The following is an 18661-nucleotide window of genomic DNA, read 5'->3' as shown; positions in this document are numbered from 1 at the left end:
TTTGAAAATGTTTCAAATGTCAACTTTACTGGATTTCCTGCAAAGACTTCACAAATCCTATTTAATCATGCTTTTTTTCTGTTGTATTATTGCAATTACCCCAGAAAGGCAAAGTGCCTTTAAAATAGTTAGATGTCATCTGAATGTGTAATGTCAATAATAGAAGTCCTTGCCTCACCTTCAGTAGTCTCAGTGCAATGGAGTTATTGCACTCTGTATCCATCGTGGTCTGCCATGTATAGTGTTACAACTATGTAATATAGCTGTAAAATCAGTAAGTATAAGGGCACAGACTGTGTAAAGTTTGTGATCTTAGAATAGTGCAAATATTCAATAACTTCAAAACATCTGTCCCAACAAGAACCAAGCCTTCATGGTGTATGTTATAAGGGCTAACAAATAGGGAAACACTCAGACCATAAACATATGGGTGAAAATGGAATAGTGTGGGATACATAGGCTTCAGATTGGTTCCACAGGTCGGCGCAACATGGAGGGCTCTAATGTTCTATGTTCTATATCAGATTGGTCATGGTAGTTAACTGAAGAAATCTCATCACTATCAATTATTGTAATGTAGCATCTTGGTGGCATAAGAGAAATTTTTCTTTGTATACCTTGGTTGGAGTCCCAAAGGTAGCTCTTTATCTTCCGTCCAGATCAACATATCTATGATATACCTGAAGATAATAGCGAACAGTTGCTGGGCTCTTTCAGCCAAACCCACAGGTAACTGGCTTGCAGAATTCTGTGTGAAAACAAATATAATGCTTAGAATGCACATATATGCAGAGTAGCATTCCTCATCGCACACGACTCTCCCTTTAATTCTTACGCACCTTTCTAAAATAGATGTGTGTTGGTGTATAATGCATAACCTTCTATCTGTAATGAAAATAGAAAATGCTGGCAATACTCAGCAAATTTGCCAATATCTAAGTTGAAAATGTATTGCTGGTTAAAGCACAGCAGGTCAGGCAGCATCCAAGGAACAGGAAATTCGACGTTTCGGGCCAGGGCCCTTCATCAGGAATGAGGAGAGGGTGCCAGGCAGGCTAAGATAAAAGGTAGGGAGGAGGGACGATGGAGATGTGATAGGTGGAAGGAGGTCAAGGTGAGGGTGATAGGCCGGAGTGGGGTGGGGGCGGAGAGGTCAGGAAGAGGATTGCAGGTTAGGAGGGCGGTGCTCTCCGCCCCCACCCCACTCCGGCTCTTCCTGACCTCTCCGCCCCCACCCCACTCCAGCCTATCACCCTCACCTTGACCTCCTTCCACCTATCACATCTCCATCACCCCTCCCCCAAGTCCCTCCTCCCTACCTTTTATCTTAGCCTGCCTGGCACCCTCTCCTTATTCCTGATGAAGGGCTCTGGCCCGAAACGTCAAATTTCCTGTTCCTTGGATGCTGCCTAACCTGCTGTGCTTTAACCAGCAACACATTTTCAGCTCTGATCTCCAGCATCTGCAGACCTCACTTTTTACCCCAATATCTAAGTTGGCCAGTATCTAAGTTTATATTTCTTCCATCTTAGCTCTGCCTTTATAGGACCTTCCATGGCTCATTCAATAAATTTTACATGACAAATCAGTTTCATTTTATAAAAACATTCACAGATTTTCTTTCTGTAGTCTGTTGAGTTGAGAATACAGCCCTCAAGCAATGTATAAAAAGGCTGCATACTACCGCATCAGTTGTATGACACTTTGATCTTTTACATATAAACTGTGTCCGATGTATCCTCCCTGATTAGCTACTAGACAAAGGAGCAGTGCTCTTTTAGAGTGCTTGTACTTTCAAATAAACTTGCTGCAAGATAACCTGGTATCGTGACATTGTTAACTTACTATTATTAGCAGGATCATGCACAAGTGCTCCCTCCCTCAAGTTTGTTAGTGTTATTATTCTCCTAATTATTCAAATTAATCTTAGTATCCTTTCCCAACCCTCTTCCCTTTCATTTTTATGTTGACACTATTCTCCTCTCCTCTTCTGGGTGACCCCCTCCTTGAATTTGTATTGACAGTGGGGATGATGCTCTAAATTCTATGCTGGCATTGTCACTTCCTATCCAACGCCAATCCATCCCAGTTTCACATTAGTCCAACAGTTGCACTGCTAACCTCATCACCATGCCTCTCACCCTCTTCAGCTTCTTGCAGGCTGTGCTCAGTTCAAGCTCTCACTCCAAGCTCTCACTCCACTTCTATACCACTGGTGGTTTTCATATGCTGCTGCTGATCTGAGCAACTAAATAGCACTGTGTACTTTAGAGAAGGAGACCTGACAGAGGACAGAGAGAATTCCTGTCTGTGTACAGCTGAACTCCATTCATTCCGGTTGCAATACCTAGAGCAGAGGGAAAAGGTGCAACATTTCGAAATGACCAGGCATCCTTTCAGCACAGCAAAGTGGGGAATTACTTTGTCTCAGAGAGTTGTGCAACTTTGGAACTCTGTCCCTTAGAAGGTGATGCACTGGGTCTATCTACCTCATCTATTTGAGGTAGATAGATTCTTCTCAGGTGATGGAATCAAAGATGATGGGGAGGGGTAGATGGGAGTAATAGAATTGGGAACACAAACAGAACAATCATGAGCTTATTGATTGACAGATTAGCCTTGAAGGGCTGAATGGCTTACGCTACTTTTAATTCATATATGCTCTTATATGTTTGATATGATACCATGTTTTGTTTCTAAACTGTTCCTTCATTAGAAAGCATAATCACTTCCTAGCCATCACTCACCATACACCCATGAAGGGGAACTTGCTTTTGTTTCATAACAACTTTGGTATTATTCTCCTCGAGCAAAAACATTAAGGGGAAACAATGGAAGCATTCAAAAGTACAAGAGGTTTAATAGAGCAAATGGGAAGAAACTGTTGTCACTGGGTGTGCAGTCAACCAGATGACAGGATTAAGATACTTACCAAAAATACCAGAGGAAACAGAAGCATTTTCTTTTAAAATGCAAATTATGACAATCTGGGATGCACCGCTTGAAAGCAGAAAGATGGAAGCTGATTCACAAGAAACTTTCAAGATGATTGACAAATAGAGAAGTAGAAAGCAGGAGGAGTACATCATCCAGCTCTTCACGCCTGTTTTACCATTCAGTACGATCGTCCAACTGAGCATCCTGCCACATTTGGTCAAACTAAAAATTACAAGTTTCGACTGGATTTTTCAGGCTGCAACTAGTCCAATTGAATTAGAGTTGAGACTATTGGTGTGGAGATATCATATGGTCCTACACAAAGTATGAGGATGGAGATCTGAAATTAAAACTAAATGCTGGAGAAACTCAGCTAATCTGGCAGTATCCATTGAAAGTGAATCAGAGTTAATGTTTAGGTCCAATACAAATCTCCTTCAGAACTTAAAACTGTTCACCTTGTTGGAGTGATATCAACTTGCATTTAAACGATGTAATGGGGCACAGTCATTCAGTGGTTAGTACTACTACCTCACAGCACCAGGGACATGGGTTCAATTTCATCCTCGGGTGACAGTGTGAAGTTTGCACATTCTCCCAGTGTCTGCATGTGTTTCATCCGGTTCCTCTGGTTTCCTCCCACAGTCCAAAGATGTGCAGGCGAGGTAGATTAGAAATGGGAAATGCAGGGTTACAGGGAGTGGACCTGGGTGGGGTGCTCTTCGGAGGGCCAGTGTGGACTCAATGGGCCAAATGACCGGCTCCACACTGCACAATTGTTGATTCTATGATTAATAGGTTGCAAACAACCCAATGTGTTTCACAGGAGTGTTAGTAGACTTTGGCACGGAAAGAGACACTGGGTTAGGTAACCAAAAGCATGATTGAAATGAGTTAAGTAGCACTTAATGGAGAGGTGAAAAGGCTTTGGGAGGGAATTCCATCATTACATTCTTGTAACTGTGTCACAATGTTGTGTAGAGTACTCGTGAAGTTGAAGGCAGGAAGCTGGAGCGTATTTGATCAAACGATAGGGGCACAGAATGTGTTCCCTTTAACAGATAAAGTGCTTTTCGAAACTTGGATATTTTAAAAAAGTGTCCACAAGCAGCGATAGATGCACAGACAGTTCTAAGAAGGAAATATGTAACAATTGGCTGTGTGATTGGAAAACTTTAGACTTGTTTGTTGTTTTGGTAACTAGCTTGAATCAGCCAATTAATTTAAACCAAGCCCTTTGATACTGAAAACCTTTAACATTTAAACCTGATGGTTTTGACTGCTAGGAACCAATCCGATTGAAAAGAATTAATAGGTCATCAAGGATATAAAAGATGCAGGCATTTTGAAAAATTGGGAGAGAGCCAACTGCTATCTAAAGAGATAATAGCTTTTTTTCTGACAGCTGCAAAGTTATCTATTCATAAAGATACACAACACTCTTAGATAATATTCTTGACACCAGAAAACCACTAAGGCAGCATTTCAGATAGAGGAAGACAATGGAACAGAAAGTCCAGGGAGATGCATTCTATGCGAACTTTGACAGACTAAGTTTTAATTGATTTTGTTTTCTTATTACTTGGATTTATACAAGCGGAACCTGTGATATTGGAACAGCATACAATTAGAATCCTGTTTTATTTGGGAATAGGTAATTAGGGAGGGATTGTTTGGTTTGTTAGTAATCTGCTAATTTCTTCACTGTTGGAGTTGGATAAATAAATTGTTACTTGTTAATTATAGGGGAGGTGAAAGGTTTCCATTTCATTTAACCACTCCTTTATAACAGATTGGGGTAAGAGGCACTCTTCACACTTCTTTTACACATTATATGGCAAGATGTTTTTAAGTAGATTATTTTTAGTTCGCGGGGTGGGGGGGTTAACTTCCACCTTAGTGAATGTCGTATCAAGTTTCAGTGCTTAGGCACTCAGTGTTGCAAGGAAGAAACAGATCTCTTTCTATTCATAGCAGTGACTTCCTTTTGGTTCAATCTAGGTTTTACACAGAAGATGGAATCATCAATAGTTGAAAGCGCAAGCAAGAGAAAGTGCACAAGGCAGAAGGAAGATATAAAGATGCATAGCGCCAGCCCTAGTGTCAAAACCTCCTTGCTCATGCCAGAAGATCATGACTTCAAATCCCACTCTGCAGACTCCTGCACACACACAGGCTGGCATTCCCAAGTCTACAACTCAGGCTGCTGCACTGTTGGATCTGCCAACTTTCAAATAAGGTATTAATACTGAGAAACTCTTCTTTACTGAAGAGCAATAACATTTGGATCATATATCAGATGCCCAGAGGAAACTATATAAGAATTATAATAAACTTTAATCATTAAACTTTACCAAAACAATTAAATTGGCAGTAAATTTTAAGAAAGTGGCAGTCAAAGTGAAGGGCACAATGTTCCTATGCATGTACCTGGTGTGAGGAATTGCAAACAGTGCAAATACAGCATATCTTATGCTATATAATGGCTGGTTATGTCAATGGGTACATACAAAGCTTCTTAAAAATTGTAAACTTAAAAAAGCATGTGCTGTATCATGTAATCTGTATGGACTGGTAAATGTTCACATGACTCTGCTATTCTGGGAAGTGTTCCAGGAAAATCTGATTCAATCACAGCAGATGGCTCCAGTTTATCACAGAAGTGCACTTCAACTCTGGAACACAAATTCCTAATAGTACAAAGTACAAAACAAAATAAACATTCAATAATTGTGCAGTGAATGGTCAGAAACAGACTTGTACTTCAGATTTTAGTGCCTGCAACATCTAACATAGTTAAGATCAAATTTGAAAGTGCATGCAGCCTTTAAAATCTAATTACTGAACTCAATTACTCAGAACCACAATAAGCATGAATTACCCTGAATTACTGCGAAAGCAGATCGTTCAAATTAAATTTAAACCTTATTTTTTCCACAAATTCAGCTTAGAGCCACATGCATTGTCCTGGCCAAGTCGGCCTTTTTGTGTGGTTTGTGAAACATTGCTTGTTTCATTCCTATTTTGGACCCATTCCAATGCTCTCTTTTTCTGGTATACAGTTCACTATTGACGCTACTCTCACGGGCTCACCTGAAATTGGTGCAATTAAGCAATTTTGCTTCATGTTTTCAGCCTTCTCTCACTTTTAATTAATTTATAAGGATGTGGGAGCTGCTGCCAGCATTTCTTAATCATCTCTCATTGCCCTTGAGAAGATGGTGGTGAGCTACCTTCTTGAACCACGTGCTGTAGGTAGACTCAGAATATGTCTACACTGGGTTGACCAAATGCACATCGGATGACTGCTTCAACACCTCTATTCGGTTTACAGGCATGACCAGGACCTCCCAGTACTTTCCATTTCAGTTCCCTACCTTCCTCTCATACTCGTTTGTCCTAGGTCTTCTGCTGCTTTCTGGGAGGGAACAGCACCTCATCTTCAGCACTTCACAGCCTTCAGAACTCAACATGGAGTTCAACAACTTTAAACCAAAAACTGCCATCCATGTTGTCTCACAAAGCCATCTTCTTCACAACACACTTGCACTCCCATCACATATGCACAGAGTATGGTTTTCTTGGCTTTGCTTTTAGCAGAGCTAACGTATAATTTTGCGAGTAATGAATACACTGAATCATTCTCTCTTCTCTATAGTCATTACCATTTCCCTTTGTCTTACCTTCTGTGACATCCATGATTTTTAATCTCCATTGCACTCTCACCTTCCCGACGCTTTCTTCTGTTTCATCTCTTTCCCTTACCTTTTCCTACACTATAAAATATCACTTTTGCATTTCTCTCTCCACATTTGAAGAGTCGCATTAAACTAGAAATGTTAACATTTTTTCTTTTTCTCCAGTACTTCCTGTTAGGGGTCAGAGGTTTCCCTTTCAAAAGATACTCAGGTAAATATAGAGTCATAGAGATGTATAGCACGGAAACAGACCCTTCGGTCCAACCCGCCCATGCCAACCCAATCTAGTCCCACCTGCCAGCACCCGGCCCATATCCCACCAAACTCTTCCTATTCACATACCCATCCAAATGCCTTTTAAATGTTGCAATTACACCAGCCTCCACCACTTCTTCTGGCAGCTCATTCCATATCCGCACCACCCTCTGTGTGAAAAAGTTGCCCATTAGGTCTCTTTTATATCTTTCCCCTCTCACCCTAAACCTATGCCCTCTAGTTCTGGACTCCCCGACCCCAGGGAAAAGACTTTGTCTATTTATCCTATCCGTGCCCTTCATAATTTTGTAAACCTCAATAAGGTCATCTCTCAGCCTCCGACACTCCAGGGAAAATAACCCCAGCCAGTTCAGCCTGTAGCTCAAATCCTCCAAGCCTGGCAACATCCTTGTAAACCTTTTCTGAACCTTTCAAGTTTCACAACATCCTTCCGATAGGAAGGAGACCAGAATTGCACGGAATATTCCAACAGTGGCCCTAACTATCGTCCTGTACAGTCGCAACATGATCTCCCAACCCCTGTTCTCAATACTCTGACCAATAAAGGAAAGCATATCAAACGCCTTCTTCACTACCATATCTACCTTTGACGCCACTTTCAAGGAGCTATGAACCTGCACTCCAAGGTCTCTCTGTTCAGCAACACTCCCTAGCACCTTACCATTAAGTGTATAAGTCTTACTAAGATTTGCTTTCCCAAAATGCAGCACCTCACGTTTATCTGAATCCATCTGCCACTTCTCAGTCCATTGTAATCTGAGGTAACCCTCTTCGCTGTCCACTACATCTCCAATTTTGGTGTCATCTGCAAACTTACTAACTATACCTCCTATACTCACATCCAAATCATTTATGTAAATGACAAAAAGTAGAGGACCCAGCACCGATCCTTGTGGCACTCCACTGATCACAGGCCTCCAGTCTAAAAAACAACCCTCCACCACCACCATCTGTCTTCTACCTTTGAGCCAGTTCAGTATTCAAATGGCTAGTTCTCCCTGTCTTCTGTGAGATCTAACCTTGCTAATCAGTCTCCCATGGGGAACCTTGTTGAACGCCTTACTGAAGTCCATATAGATCACATCTACTGCTCTGCCCTCATCAATCGTCTGTTACGTCTTCAAAAAACTCAATCAAGTTTATGAGACAATTTCCCACGCATAAAACCATGTTGACTATCCCTAATCAATCCTTGCCTTTCCAAATACACGTGCATCCTGTCCCTCAGGATTCCCTCCAACAACTTGCCCACTACAGACATCAGGGTCACCGGTCTATAGTTTCTTGTCCATACCATCCTTTTTAAACAGTGGCACCACGCTAGCCAACCTCTAGTCTTCGAACACCTCACTTGTGACTATCGATGATACAAATATCTCAGCAAGAGGCCCAACAATCACTTTCCTAGCTTCCCACAGAGTTCTAGGATATACCTGATCGGGTCCTGGAGATTTATCCACCTTTATGTGTTTCAAGACATCCAGCACTTCCTACTTGGACATTTTGCAAGATGTTTCCCTATATTCTATATCTTCTATATCCTTTTCCACAGTAAATACTGATGCAAAATACTCCTTTAGTATCTCCCCCATTTTCTGCGGCTCCACATAAAGGCCTCCTTGCTGATCTTTGAGGGGCCCTATTCTCTCCCTCGTTACCCTTTTGTACTTAACGCATTCGTAAAAACCTTTTGGATTTGCCTTAATTCTATTTGCCAAAGCTATCTCATGTCCCCTTTTTGCCCTCCTGATTTACCTCTTCAATACATTCCTACTGCTTTTATACTCTAAGGATTCACTTGATCTATCCTGTCTATACCTTACATATGCATCCTTCTTTTTCTTAACCAACCCCTCAATTTCTTTACGCATCCAGCATTCCCTATACTTACCAGCCTTTCCTTTCACCCTGACAGGAATATACTGTCTCTGGATTCTCGTTATCTCATTTCTGAAGGCTTCCCATTTTCCAGCCGCCCCTTTACCTGGAAACATCTGCACCCATTCAGCTTTTGAAAGTTCTTGCTTAATACCATCAAAATTAGCCTTCCTCCAATTTAGAACTTCAATCTTTAGATCTGATCTATCCTTTTTCAACACTGTTTTAAATCTAATAGAATTATGGCCGCTAGCCCCAAAGTGCTCCCCCACTGACACCTCAGTCATCTGCCCTGCCTTATTTCCCCAAGAGTAGGTCAAGTTTAGCACCTTCTCTAGTAGGTACATCCACATACTAAAATCAGAAAATTTTCTTGAATACACTTAATAAATTCCTCTCCATCTAAACCCTTAACACTATGACAGTCCCAGTCCGTGTTTGTAAAATTAAAATCTCCTACCATAACCACCGTCATTTTCTTACAGATAGCTGAGATCTCTTTACAAGTTTGTTTCTCAATTCCCCTCTGACTATTAGGGGTCTATAATACAATCCCAATCAGGTGTTCATCCCTTTTAATTTTGCGGCTTTGACAATTCAGTCTTCTTTAGAAGCTATGCTTATTTAATTACTTTTAGGATTGGTAACAAACCATTTTGGAGTAACTTAAGAGCTGTTCCCCTGTACCCCCAAACATACTTTCAGGTTTGCCAGCAGGATTCCCGATATTTGTATCCTCAATCTTGAGGAGGAAAGCCACTATGGCACAGCTAGTATGTTTTATATTGGGTTTTTGCAATTGGTTGCAATGACAATGGCAAATGCCATTTGCACACGAGAAGTAGCATGACTTTATATGGGAAGACAAATGCCTAGTTCAGGTCACAGCTGTATGCCACTGAACGCTGGAATATATCAACAGCATGCTTAATCTGGATATGTCCTGTCCTACGATCAAGACAGATCCAGCCAAGGTGGCATCAGTGGTTTACATTTGGGAGGGAGCTGCTCTGGGGGTCCTCAACATTCACGCCAGGCCCCATGATGCGACATGGTTAAACACTGGCAAGGAAACCTCCTGGCTATCTCAAACTGGCCTCCCTCTGCCGATGAATCTGTCCTCCCCCATGCTGAACAACACTTGCGGGAAGAACAGAGGGTGGCAAGGGCACAGAATAAACTCTGACTGAGGGGGTTTCATGTCTACCACCAAGTGTGGCTCAGTTGCAGTACAACTGAGATTAATTTGTTGATTCCATGCCCACTTTGCTCTGAAATTCATGCCTGCCTGTATCTTATCACAGCTCCTCCTGCTCCTCGGATGCTGCCTGACCTGCTGTGCTTTTCCAGCACCACTCTAATGTAGACTCTGGTTTCCAGCATCTGCGTCCTTGTTTTTACCTAGTTGATCCTAACCCTACTGTGAATCCTCTTGCAAGAATGCCTGCCTGAAGAAGTTTTCCTCCTCTCTCTACAAGAATCTCAGTGAGTCTCTCTCTTACTGCAAACCCAAGGTCATCTCCTCTGCCCTGAAGCTCCTCAACCATGTCCTGAAACAGACTCGCTACCACAGCCACATTTGTTTTCTCACCCAAAACGTTGATTTTCCTGTTCCTCGGATGCTGCCTGACCTGCTGTGCTTTTCCAGCACCACTCTAATCTAGACTCTGGTTTCCAGCATCTGCAGTTTTTGTTTTTACCTTTTATCTTATCATAGCTGTCCTTTATTAACGGGGCCTGTTAGTGGTCTCCTTTACACTGGGGAAATAAAGCATAAGTTGGGTGACCGCTTCACAGAACACCTACGTTCTGTTTGCAAAGAAGACCGAGTTTCCAGTTGTGTACCACTACAACACACTAGCTTGCTCCCTGGCCAACATCTCTGTCTGAGCCTTGCTGCAATGCCCCAGTGAAGCAGAGTGAAGTTGGAAGGGCAGCACCTCATTTTCTGCTCGAGAATTCTACAGCCGTCTGGCCTCAACATCGAATTCAACAATTTTTTCAGCTTGAGCTCTCTGATGTCCTTACCCCACTCCTCACACATCAGGTCTTGTTATCACATGGTCTGCTACTACACACGACACATTGTTAGCCACTAGCAGTCCCATTAACAGCTATTCACCCTCCTCGCCTGATTATTATCCACTTTGTCTGGCCAACCATTCTTCTCTCTCTTGCATCCATCGTAAAAATGTATTAAATAACATTTAAAAGTCCTCTACTTTCTCAGGAAGTTCATCGATCTCCAACAATCTTTTACTCCTCACGAAATCATCCTCCTCCTCCTCATCCCACTCAACACTCCCTCACCCCTGCCCCACATTCCCTTTCCCTATCTCCTGCATAAAAACTGACATTTTCCAGCAATTTCTGTTTATCTCTCTACCTTCAATCTTCTTTGTCACTTCTTTAAAAAACTTAATCATATTAGTGAGATACGCTCAAAGTCACGCTGACTATCCCTAATCAGTCCATGCCTTTCCAAATACATGTAAAATGTCGGGTAGCAGAAGAAAGTCATAACTTTCCAAAGAAAATAATTTATCAAACTACACAGAGGTGGTTCGCGTGTGGAATGAACTTCCTGAGAAAGTGGAGGACTTTTAAATGACATTGAATAGATTTAATACATTTCTAGGATAGGTGCATGAATAGTAAGGGGTATGGGCCAGGAGCAGGCCGATGGAACTAGTTTGGAATTAAGTTTGGTATGGACTGGTTGAACCACAGTGTTGTATGCCTATAATAAAAATTGTAACTAATTGAGCTCAAGCTTTTCACTATGTTGATAAAACAAATATGGAAGATGTGGAGAAGAGTGAAAAGCTAGAAAAGGAATCAACACAGATCTTGATCTTCAACTACTGTCTCCTACAAACAGTTGTCATAAAAAAAATCTGGCAGATTTACCTTTATAAGAGGATAAATCTTTATTGTCTTGCTTTAAGCGGCTAGTGTACTGGTTCTAATTTGGTCATAAATAATAAATGCTATGACTAACATAAACTCTGCACCTCTCATCCCGCTGAAGTCATAATAAGCACTGCAGTCGAAGATGCTATATGCTGCATACTTAATGGCAAATTGGTCACAGAGACAAGCAGCCAAAGGAAAAGGAGCAATGTCACTGACAGAATCATGTCACAAGCATAGTGCAAAATTCTCAGGTCACCATCCCAATATCCAACCTAGAGTAATAAATGGCTCGTCACTGTGGAAAAGTCAGAATATTTACTTTTTTTTAAATTAGAGTACTTTCTATCTGTAACTATCCCTATGGAGGCATAGGCATATTATATTGTGATTGTACACAAATGAATGAAGTAGTTTCAAAAATGAAAGTTGCCAAATACAAGTTCAAGCTAAAGCAATGAGTTTCCATAGAATAAATATGACGTTTGTCATTTCAATGCAATTGACTGGCAGGAGGAAGGCGAAATTAAGAAAATATTGATCATTCTGGTCACCATCACCAGACGAGCCACAATCAATAAAAGTTCAAATGGTGCTGGAAAAGCATCTTACCACAGAGTCCTCTGATGCACCATGTTCATGCATTTTACAAGCAGGTCCAGTCTTCCAGGCTTCAACATCTCCACAGTCACAAAACCCCCCTCCATAAGAAGAATTCATCTTGAATACACAAAGTAATGTAGAAACACCAGTTTTAAAACAATTAGAAAAATGGCACAATCTTTACTGGTATTCAAACATTACACAACATAGAGAAAGATACCAATGAAATACTTAATCAATATCAGGTTCTAAACAAGGTATATAAACCAGGTTTCCTAATAAACACAATTACCGGTTTATTATTAAAACAAAACTTATTCAATAAACACCTAATAATTGGTTTAATGTACATTGTGTCTGTAATATTATCACTACCTCATCAAAACTCTCTCACAAATATACACATCAGGAAAAGAGGAGAAAAATTACCTACGAAGACTAACTTTCTTGGGAATACAAAATTTTGGCCACCAGATTATCCTTTCAAGCAAAAGAATAAACTGTATGATGCTCTATTGCTCTAATATTCTAGTATGTGTGGTTATGTCACTAATCACGCATGGCTTCTCTGAAGTCTTTCGGACACAGCTTGCTTGGAAACTCCAAACTTGAGATGGTCCTTCCATCACTTTTTTTTTCAAATGATCAAATAGGATTCATTTTGAACTCAACAAGAGGGTTTTCTTTACGGAAATATTAGCTGGGCTGCAACATTTTATCAAGCTTTCCTCCAATTATGTTCATTCTAAGCAGGCCTTCCTCCAACTGATAAAACAAGAGCCTCTCTTCATCAGACACTGTTCAAAACTCTTGGTAAGAGTCTCTTTAGAGAAAAAAATCTCTATTGTCCACAGTGATCTTTCAAAGAAATCACCTCAGGTATGTCTAAAAAATTTGAAATGAGTCAATTTTCCATAATAATTAAAAACTTGAGTCCTTGAAATCATCTTAAATTCAAAGAACTTTGTAAGAACTGTTATGTGCAAGATCAGTCAGGCTGGTTCCCTGGCTACTTCTCCAGCAGGTGACAAGAACAGAGGGTGCAAAACCAAATGACAGATTACACTGGAAAGAACTCATTAGTCCCAGAATTTTCCACGTTCCAAACACATGACCTCAACCAATTTTTGAAAATGAGGGGAACAGATGTGCAACAATACCATCACCTCCAAGTCACATACCATCCTTTGTCATTGTTGGTATCATACTCTATAATGCTTTATGTAATAGAACTTTTGGAGCATCTTAACACAGATGCAGCAGTTCAAGGGCAACTATGACATGACATTAAAGGCCAGTCTTGCCATCATTGCCCACAATTTAAGAAAACAGTGTTAAAAAACGCTTACAAATGAAATCTCTTACAATTCACTACAAGTGAGTTACTAATATAAGCTTTCAGACATAGGCAGCACAAACAAAATGAACCAGGAAGAACGTACTATACCTTGTACCGATGATTTTTGTGAACACTATTCTGGAAACAGTCCACGCATAGTACACAAGTGGGATCTATTGCACAGTCTCTGAAACAAAGATGTTATAGTATAAGCTCCATGTTAAAATCTGATCATATTTATGATCCACTTTGCCCAGTCATTGAATCTTCCAGCACTGGTCATTTGATCCATTGCTTAGATAACTTTCATCAAGTTAACTGATTAGTTTAACCCCCTTATTATTTTGTTCAGATCACTCGTCTTCATCTCTATGTCCATGTTCTTTTTAAAAAGCAATTGAATAAATATTTGATTCAGACAGTATGTAGCACATCTTTACAGATTGCATAAAAATATATCATTCTGATTTTTAAAAAAAATCAACCCACTCAGGGATTTTATTGCACATGGCAGAGAGGATTTGAATCTGGGCCTCCTGACTCAGAGGTAGGGGCACTACCACTGTGCCGCAAAAGTCCCTGTATATACGAATAACAAGTAATCAATGGGGTTGGAATTTGTTGGCTGAGCATTAAATCAAAACTCTGGTGCAGTCCCTCAAGCCTGTTCCACCATCCATGGCCCAACACATATACATGCCTTTCGGCCATATTCCACAATATTGCTGTTTAACAAAAATGTATCTAATACAGATTTAAAGTTAATAACTGATCTAGTATCCACTACGGTTTGTGGAAGACAAACTGTACGTAGAAGTGCTTCGCAACATCTCTCCTGAAAGGTCTAGCCCTAATTCTCAGACTATGTTCCCAGTTCCTGAGTCCTCAACCAGCAGAAAGAGTTTATCTTTATCTACCCTGTATTCTCCTGTTAACATCTTGAAGAGTTAGATCAGATCACCCTTTAACCTTCTAAATTCTGGAGAAAACAGGCCTGATTTGCATACTCTCCTTATAACTGAAGACCTGATTTCCAGATAACATTCTTATAAACCTATGCTATACTCCCTGTAAGGTCAGCACATCCTTCCAAGCCGTGATATTCAGATCCGCTCACAGTACTCCAAATGAGTTCTAACCAGGGTGTTATATAACGGCAGCCCAATTTCTGCATCCTTGTACTCCAGTTCTCTAGATATAAAGGTCAGCCATTAACTTTCAACATTATTTTCTGCAATCATTCATTACCTTTTAAAGATCTATGTCCATGAACCTCCAAATTTCTTTGGACCTTCACTGTATTTAACTTCATGGCATCGAGAAAGTACCATACTCTCTCCTTTCTTGGTCCATTACAGTTAAACTCACAATTGCTAACAGTGAACTCCATCTGCCACAGTTGTGCCCAATCACTTAGTCCAACTTCTGGGATTTAATAAATTCCCTAGTTTTTTTTCAAATGATCTTAAATCTGTGTCCTCTGATTACCAACATTCCTGCCTGTGGAAATATTTTTTTCCCTATCTGGTCTATTAAACTCCACATAATTTTGAGAACCTTCATTACAGCTTCCCTTTATCTTCCTTGTTCGAAAGAAGACAATCCTTACTTCACTTTTCAGTCTCTCCACATAAGTGAAGTCCCTCATCTTCAGTATCATTCTAGAAATTCCCTCTGTGCCTTCTCAAGCATTATAATTTAATATTCCTCCCAACTGCTGCTCTGGTACCAACCTACTCAAATATTTAAAATATGCAATATGGCCATGTTTATTTTTCAGATCATTTAGTGCAGGCCATAATATAAAGCGTGAAGAATCTTGCTTTGGTACCTGCTGATGCATCACACATAGACAGGGCCGTTAAAAAGGGAATTGGTACACTTCCCTTCATTGTTCAGTCCTTTGAGTGTAAGAGTTAGGAAGCCATGTTGTGGCTGCACAGGACATTGGTGAGGCCTCTTCTGGAGTAATGTGTCCAGTTCTGGTCACCCAGTTATAGGAAGGATATTATTAAGCTGGAGAGGGTTCAGAAGAGATTTACTAGGATATTGCCAGGAATGGAAGATTTGAGTCATGAAAAACAGCTGGATAGGCTGGGACTTTTTCCACTGCAGCACAGGAGGTTGAGAGGTCATAGAAGTTTACAAAATAAGGACAGGTATAGAGTTAACGGTAGCTGCCTTTTCCCTAGGATGGGAGATTTCAAGTTTGGGATTATGCTCAGCATGAACTGGTTGGACCAAAGGGTCGGTTTCCGTGCTGTGCGACTCTATGACTATATAAATACTAGTGGCTATGAGCTCTAGTACTGCTACCTGAATATCAAATTGCAAACTAAACCTACTGACAAGACTAAGCAATATTGTTAATTTGGCTTAATTTATTACATGTTTAAACAAGATGATGCCCTTCTGGGATGTGATGGGAAAATAATCCTTGAACTAGTTACCTCTTGCTGTACCAAGTCCCACACTTGCTGAGAGCCTGCCATTCTTTAGCTCACCATTCACATAATGGAAATGCAGCTTAGATCTGTTCACCAAACAAATCTGTTATCGTTAAGCACTATGAATTAACTAAATGTTTAGTTGCCACAGTGCTAATGGCACACACCTTACATTGTTGAAGTCCCAGTCCTGGCTGCATTGTCGTGGAGTGATGCTGAATATAAACTTGGAGTTAGAAAGAGCGAGACAGAGAGAAGCGAAGCATGAGAGAGAGAGAGAGAGAGCAAGACAGTGCGCGCACGAGAGGAACCGAGAGTGAGAGAAACTGAGAATGAGAGAGCGAGCGACAGAGTGACCCAGACAGCGGGATCGAGAGCGACACAGAGAGAGAGAGAGAGAGAGAGAGAGAGAGACACACACACAGAGAATGTGCATGGATATATCACCTTCATGATCACAGCACAGAGTAATTTACAGTCAAAAATGTAATTTTTAAGTGAGGTCACAAATAACTGTGCAGCACTCCTTCAAGACAACAGGTCCAATAATGAATGTATGGAAGACAAGCTTTTTATTTTGTGCACATATTCTAAGAAAGGCAGAGGCCAAGTTGACTGTCTGTGAGAATCAATTAGCATTACACTGAATAAAAGGAAAAAGGGAGGGAAAAACTGTCATTTCAATTTATATAATTGGCAGCACTGCAGAATTAAAGCATAAACTGAAGCTCCAGCTGCCTCAAAGATAAATATAACAAATCCTATGGTACCACATCACATAATTTCTTCCAAGAGTTGTGGGCAGTATTTGTCCCTATTGTGTGAAGACGCAAGATCAAATGGCAACTGAGGGACTTAAATTCAGTCAGCTAAATGAAGCTGGACTAAAAACAAAATAAAAAGCTAGAATCAGTAATGGTGACAAAACTGTCAGAATGACAGAAAAAACCCATCATGTTTCCCAATGTCCTGGCCGAAATGCAACTTCAGATCGATAGCAATGTTTTGTCTCTAACTTCTGAAATGGCCCAGTGTAGCCTCCATTCAGTGATTAAATTGTTTAAAACTTATCCTATGACATTTGTGGGTATTGTTTGGATATTGTTCTGCACAAAATGGCTACAAAACATTGCTGGACATGTTGCGATTGTAAACAATGGTATGCAAGTGCAAAACTGTCTGTACCGCACTGCAACATCAGCCAGGATTTTGCGTTCATGTCTTCAGAATGGAAAGCCAGCCTGTGGCTTTTCTGCCTTGAAATGAAGGGCGCGCTACCACTTCAACACAAATGAACAGCAGCCAGATTTGATAATGCAGCAAATCAGCTGTGTGGATGCTTTCTTTACACAATACACAGGGATGGCAACATGTGTACATTTGAGAAACAATAGCTTTTCTTGAATTATTGAATTATGACCTTGATGACACTCAGAAGAGACACGCTCTTCTTGAAATATGTTGCAGCATGCTATGAAATGCATGAAAACTTCAGATAATAGAGAAACACTCCAAACCAACCACAACTTTTGCAGAAGTTCTTAATTATCTGTATTATTCTCATAGGTCACCTTTCTGATGAGATATTAAACTAAAGCCCATGTGCCCTCTCAGGTGAGCAAAAACCATCACATAGCAATATTTGAAAAATGGGAGTTCTCCCCAGTTTCTTAGCCAATATTTAACCAATCAACATGAGTAAAAGCAGACTTATTTGGTTACTATCACGTTGTTTGTGGGAGCTTGATGTGCAAATTCACTGCAACAGTCTTACAAAGGAAAAGCCTTAAAAAGGACTTCACTAGATGAAAGTGCTTTGTGACAGTGGCAGGTGCTTCATAAAAGTAGGTTCACACTTGTCCTTTTTTTTATGATAACAGTATTTCAACTGTCTTTGAATTCTACATGTAACAAGCAAAAGATGTCTGAATACAATCAGTCGCCAGAGAGTTAAAGCCATTTACAAAGCAGAAAGAGAAGTGATGAGGAGATAAAAGCTGTGTTCAATTTACATGTCCTCTCACCGGCAAGAATAGGTAGCCTCTCCCCCTTTGAAAACTCGGCCACAGAGCTGTGAAGAACTGTTGCTTTGTTCCAGCTTTGCAAATCCATCTGCTGGGGTTTCTCCGAACAGATACCACTCCAAGGTTTGCAGTAATTTTTGATAAGCCAGATTCTCCTCAGCTGGCTTGGCTTCTGATCCCGAGCAAAGCACTAGAGGCACATACTCCTTCAGATGTTGATATATCCCTGAACACAAATCAACTCCTTCCTGCCAACTCTGTGTGAAGAAATGTAAACGTCAGCTGCAACCAAAACTTGCCAATTTTACATAAGTTATTATTTTACATATCCACACTGAACAGATCACATGCACCTAATACACTTTCTAAATAACATGGAAGCACAGCTGTGGAACAGTCCAGAATGTACTATACAGGGGACAAATAGCCTCACACAAGACATTATCGCTGTAAAAATGCACACATGCACAAAACATAAAATGGGAATACATCAGATATGGAGAGAAGGATGCGGTTAACACCTCAGGTGAATGACATTCAAAACAT

General features: G+C 40.6%; 1 protein-coding gene across 3 annotated transcripts in view; it reads right to left on the bottom strand.

Annotated features, from left to right (window-relative positions):
* Window positions 1–18661, bottom strand: part of ubr1 (ubiquitin protein ligase E3 component n-recognin 1) — a 219437-nt gene that overhangs the window by 185799 nt on the left and 14977 nt on the right. For all 3 annotated transcript variants that reach the window (XM_060828682.1, XM_060828683.1, XM_060828685.1), the window contains exons 2-5: window positions 18116–18372; window positions 13753–13831; window positions 12315–12422; window positions 618–748 (exon numbers count right to left, since the gene is read on the bottom strand). In XM_060828682.1, coding sequence (XP_060684665.1) covers window positions 618–748; window positions 12315–12422; window positions 13753–13831; window positions 18116–18372 — 575 coding nt within the window. The remainder of the gene's footprint in view (window positions 1–617; window positions 749–12314; window positions 12423–13752; window positions 13832–18115; window positions 18373–18661) is intronic.

Source organism: Hemiscyllium ocellatum, chromosome 8, assembly GCF_020745735.1.
Source record: "Hemiscyllium ocellatum isolate sHemOce1 chromosome 8, sHemOce1.pat.X.cur, whole genome shotgun sequence".
NCBI classification, from domain to species: domain Eukaryota; kingdom Metazoa; phylum Chordata; class Chondrichthyes; order Orectolobiformes; family Hemiscylliidae; genus Hemiscyllium; species Hemiscyllium ocellatum.
This window is presented reverse-complemented; position numbering and strand designations above follow the sequence as displayed.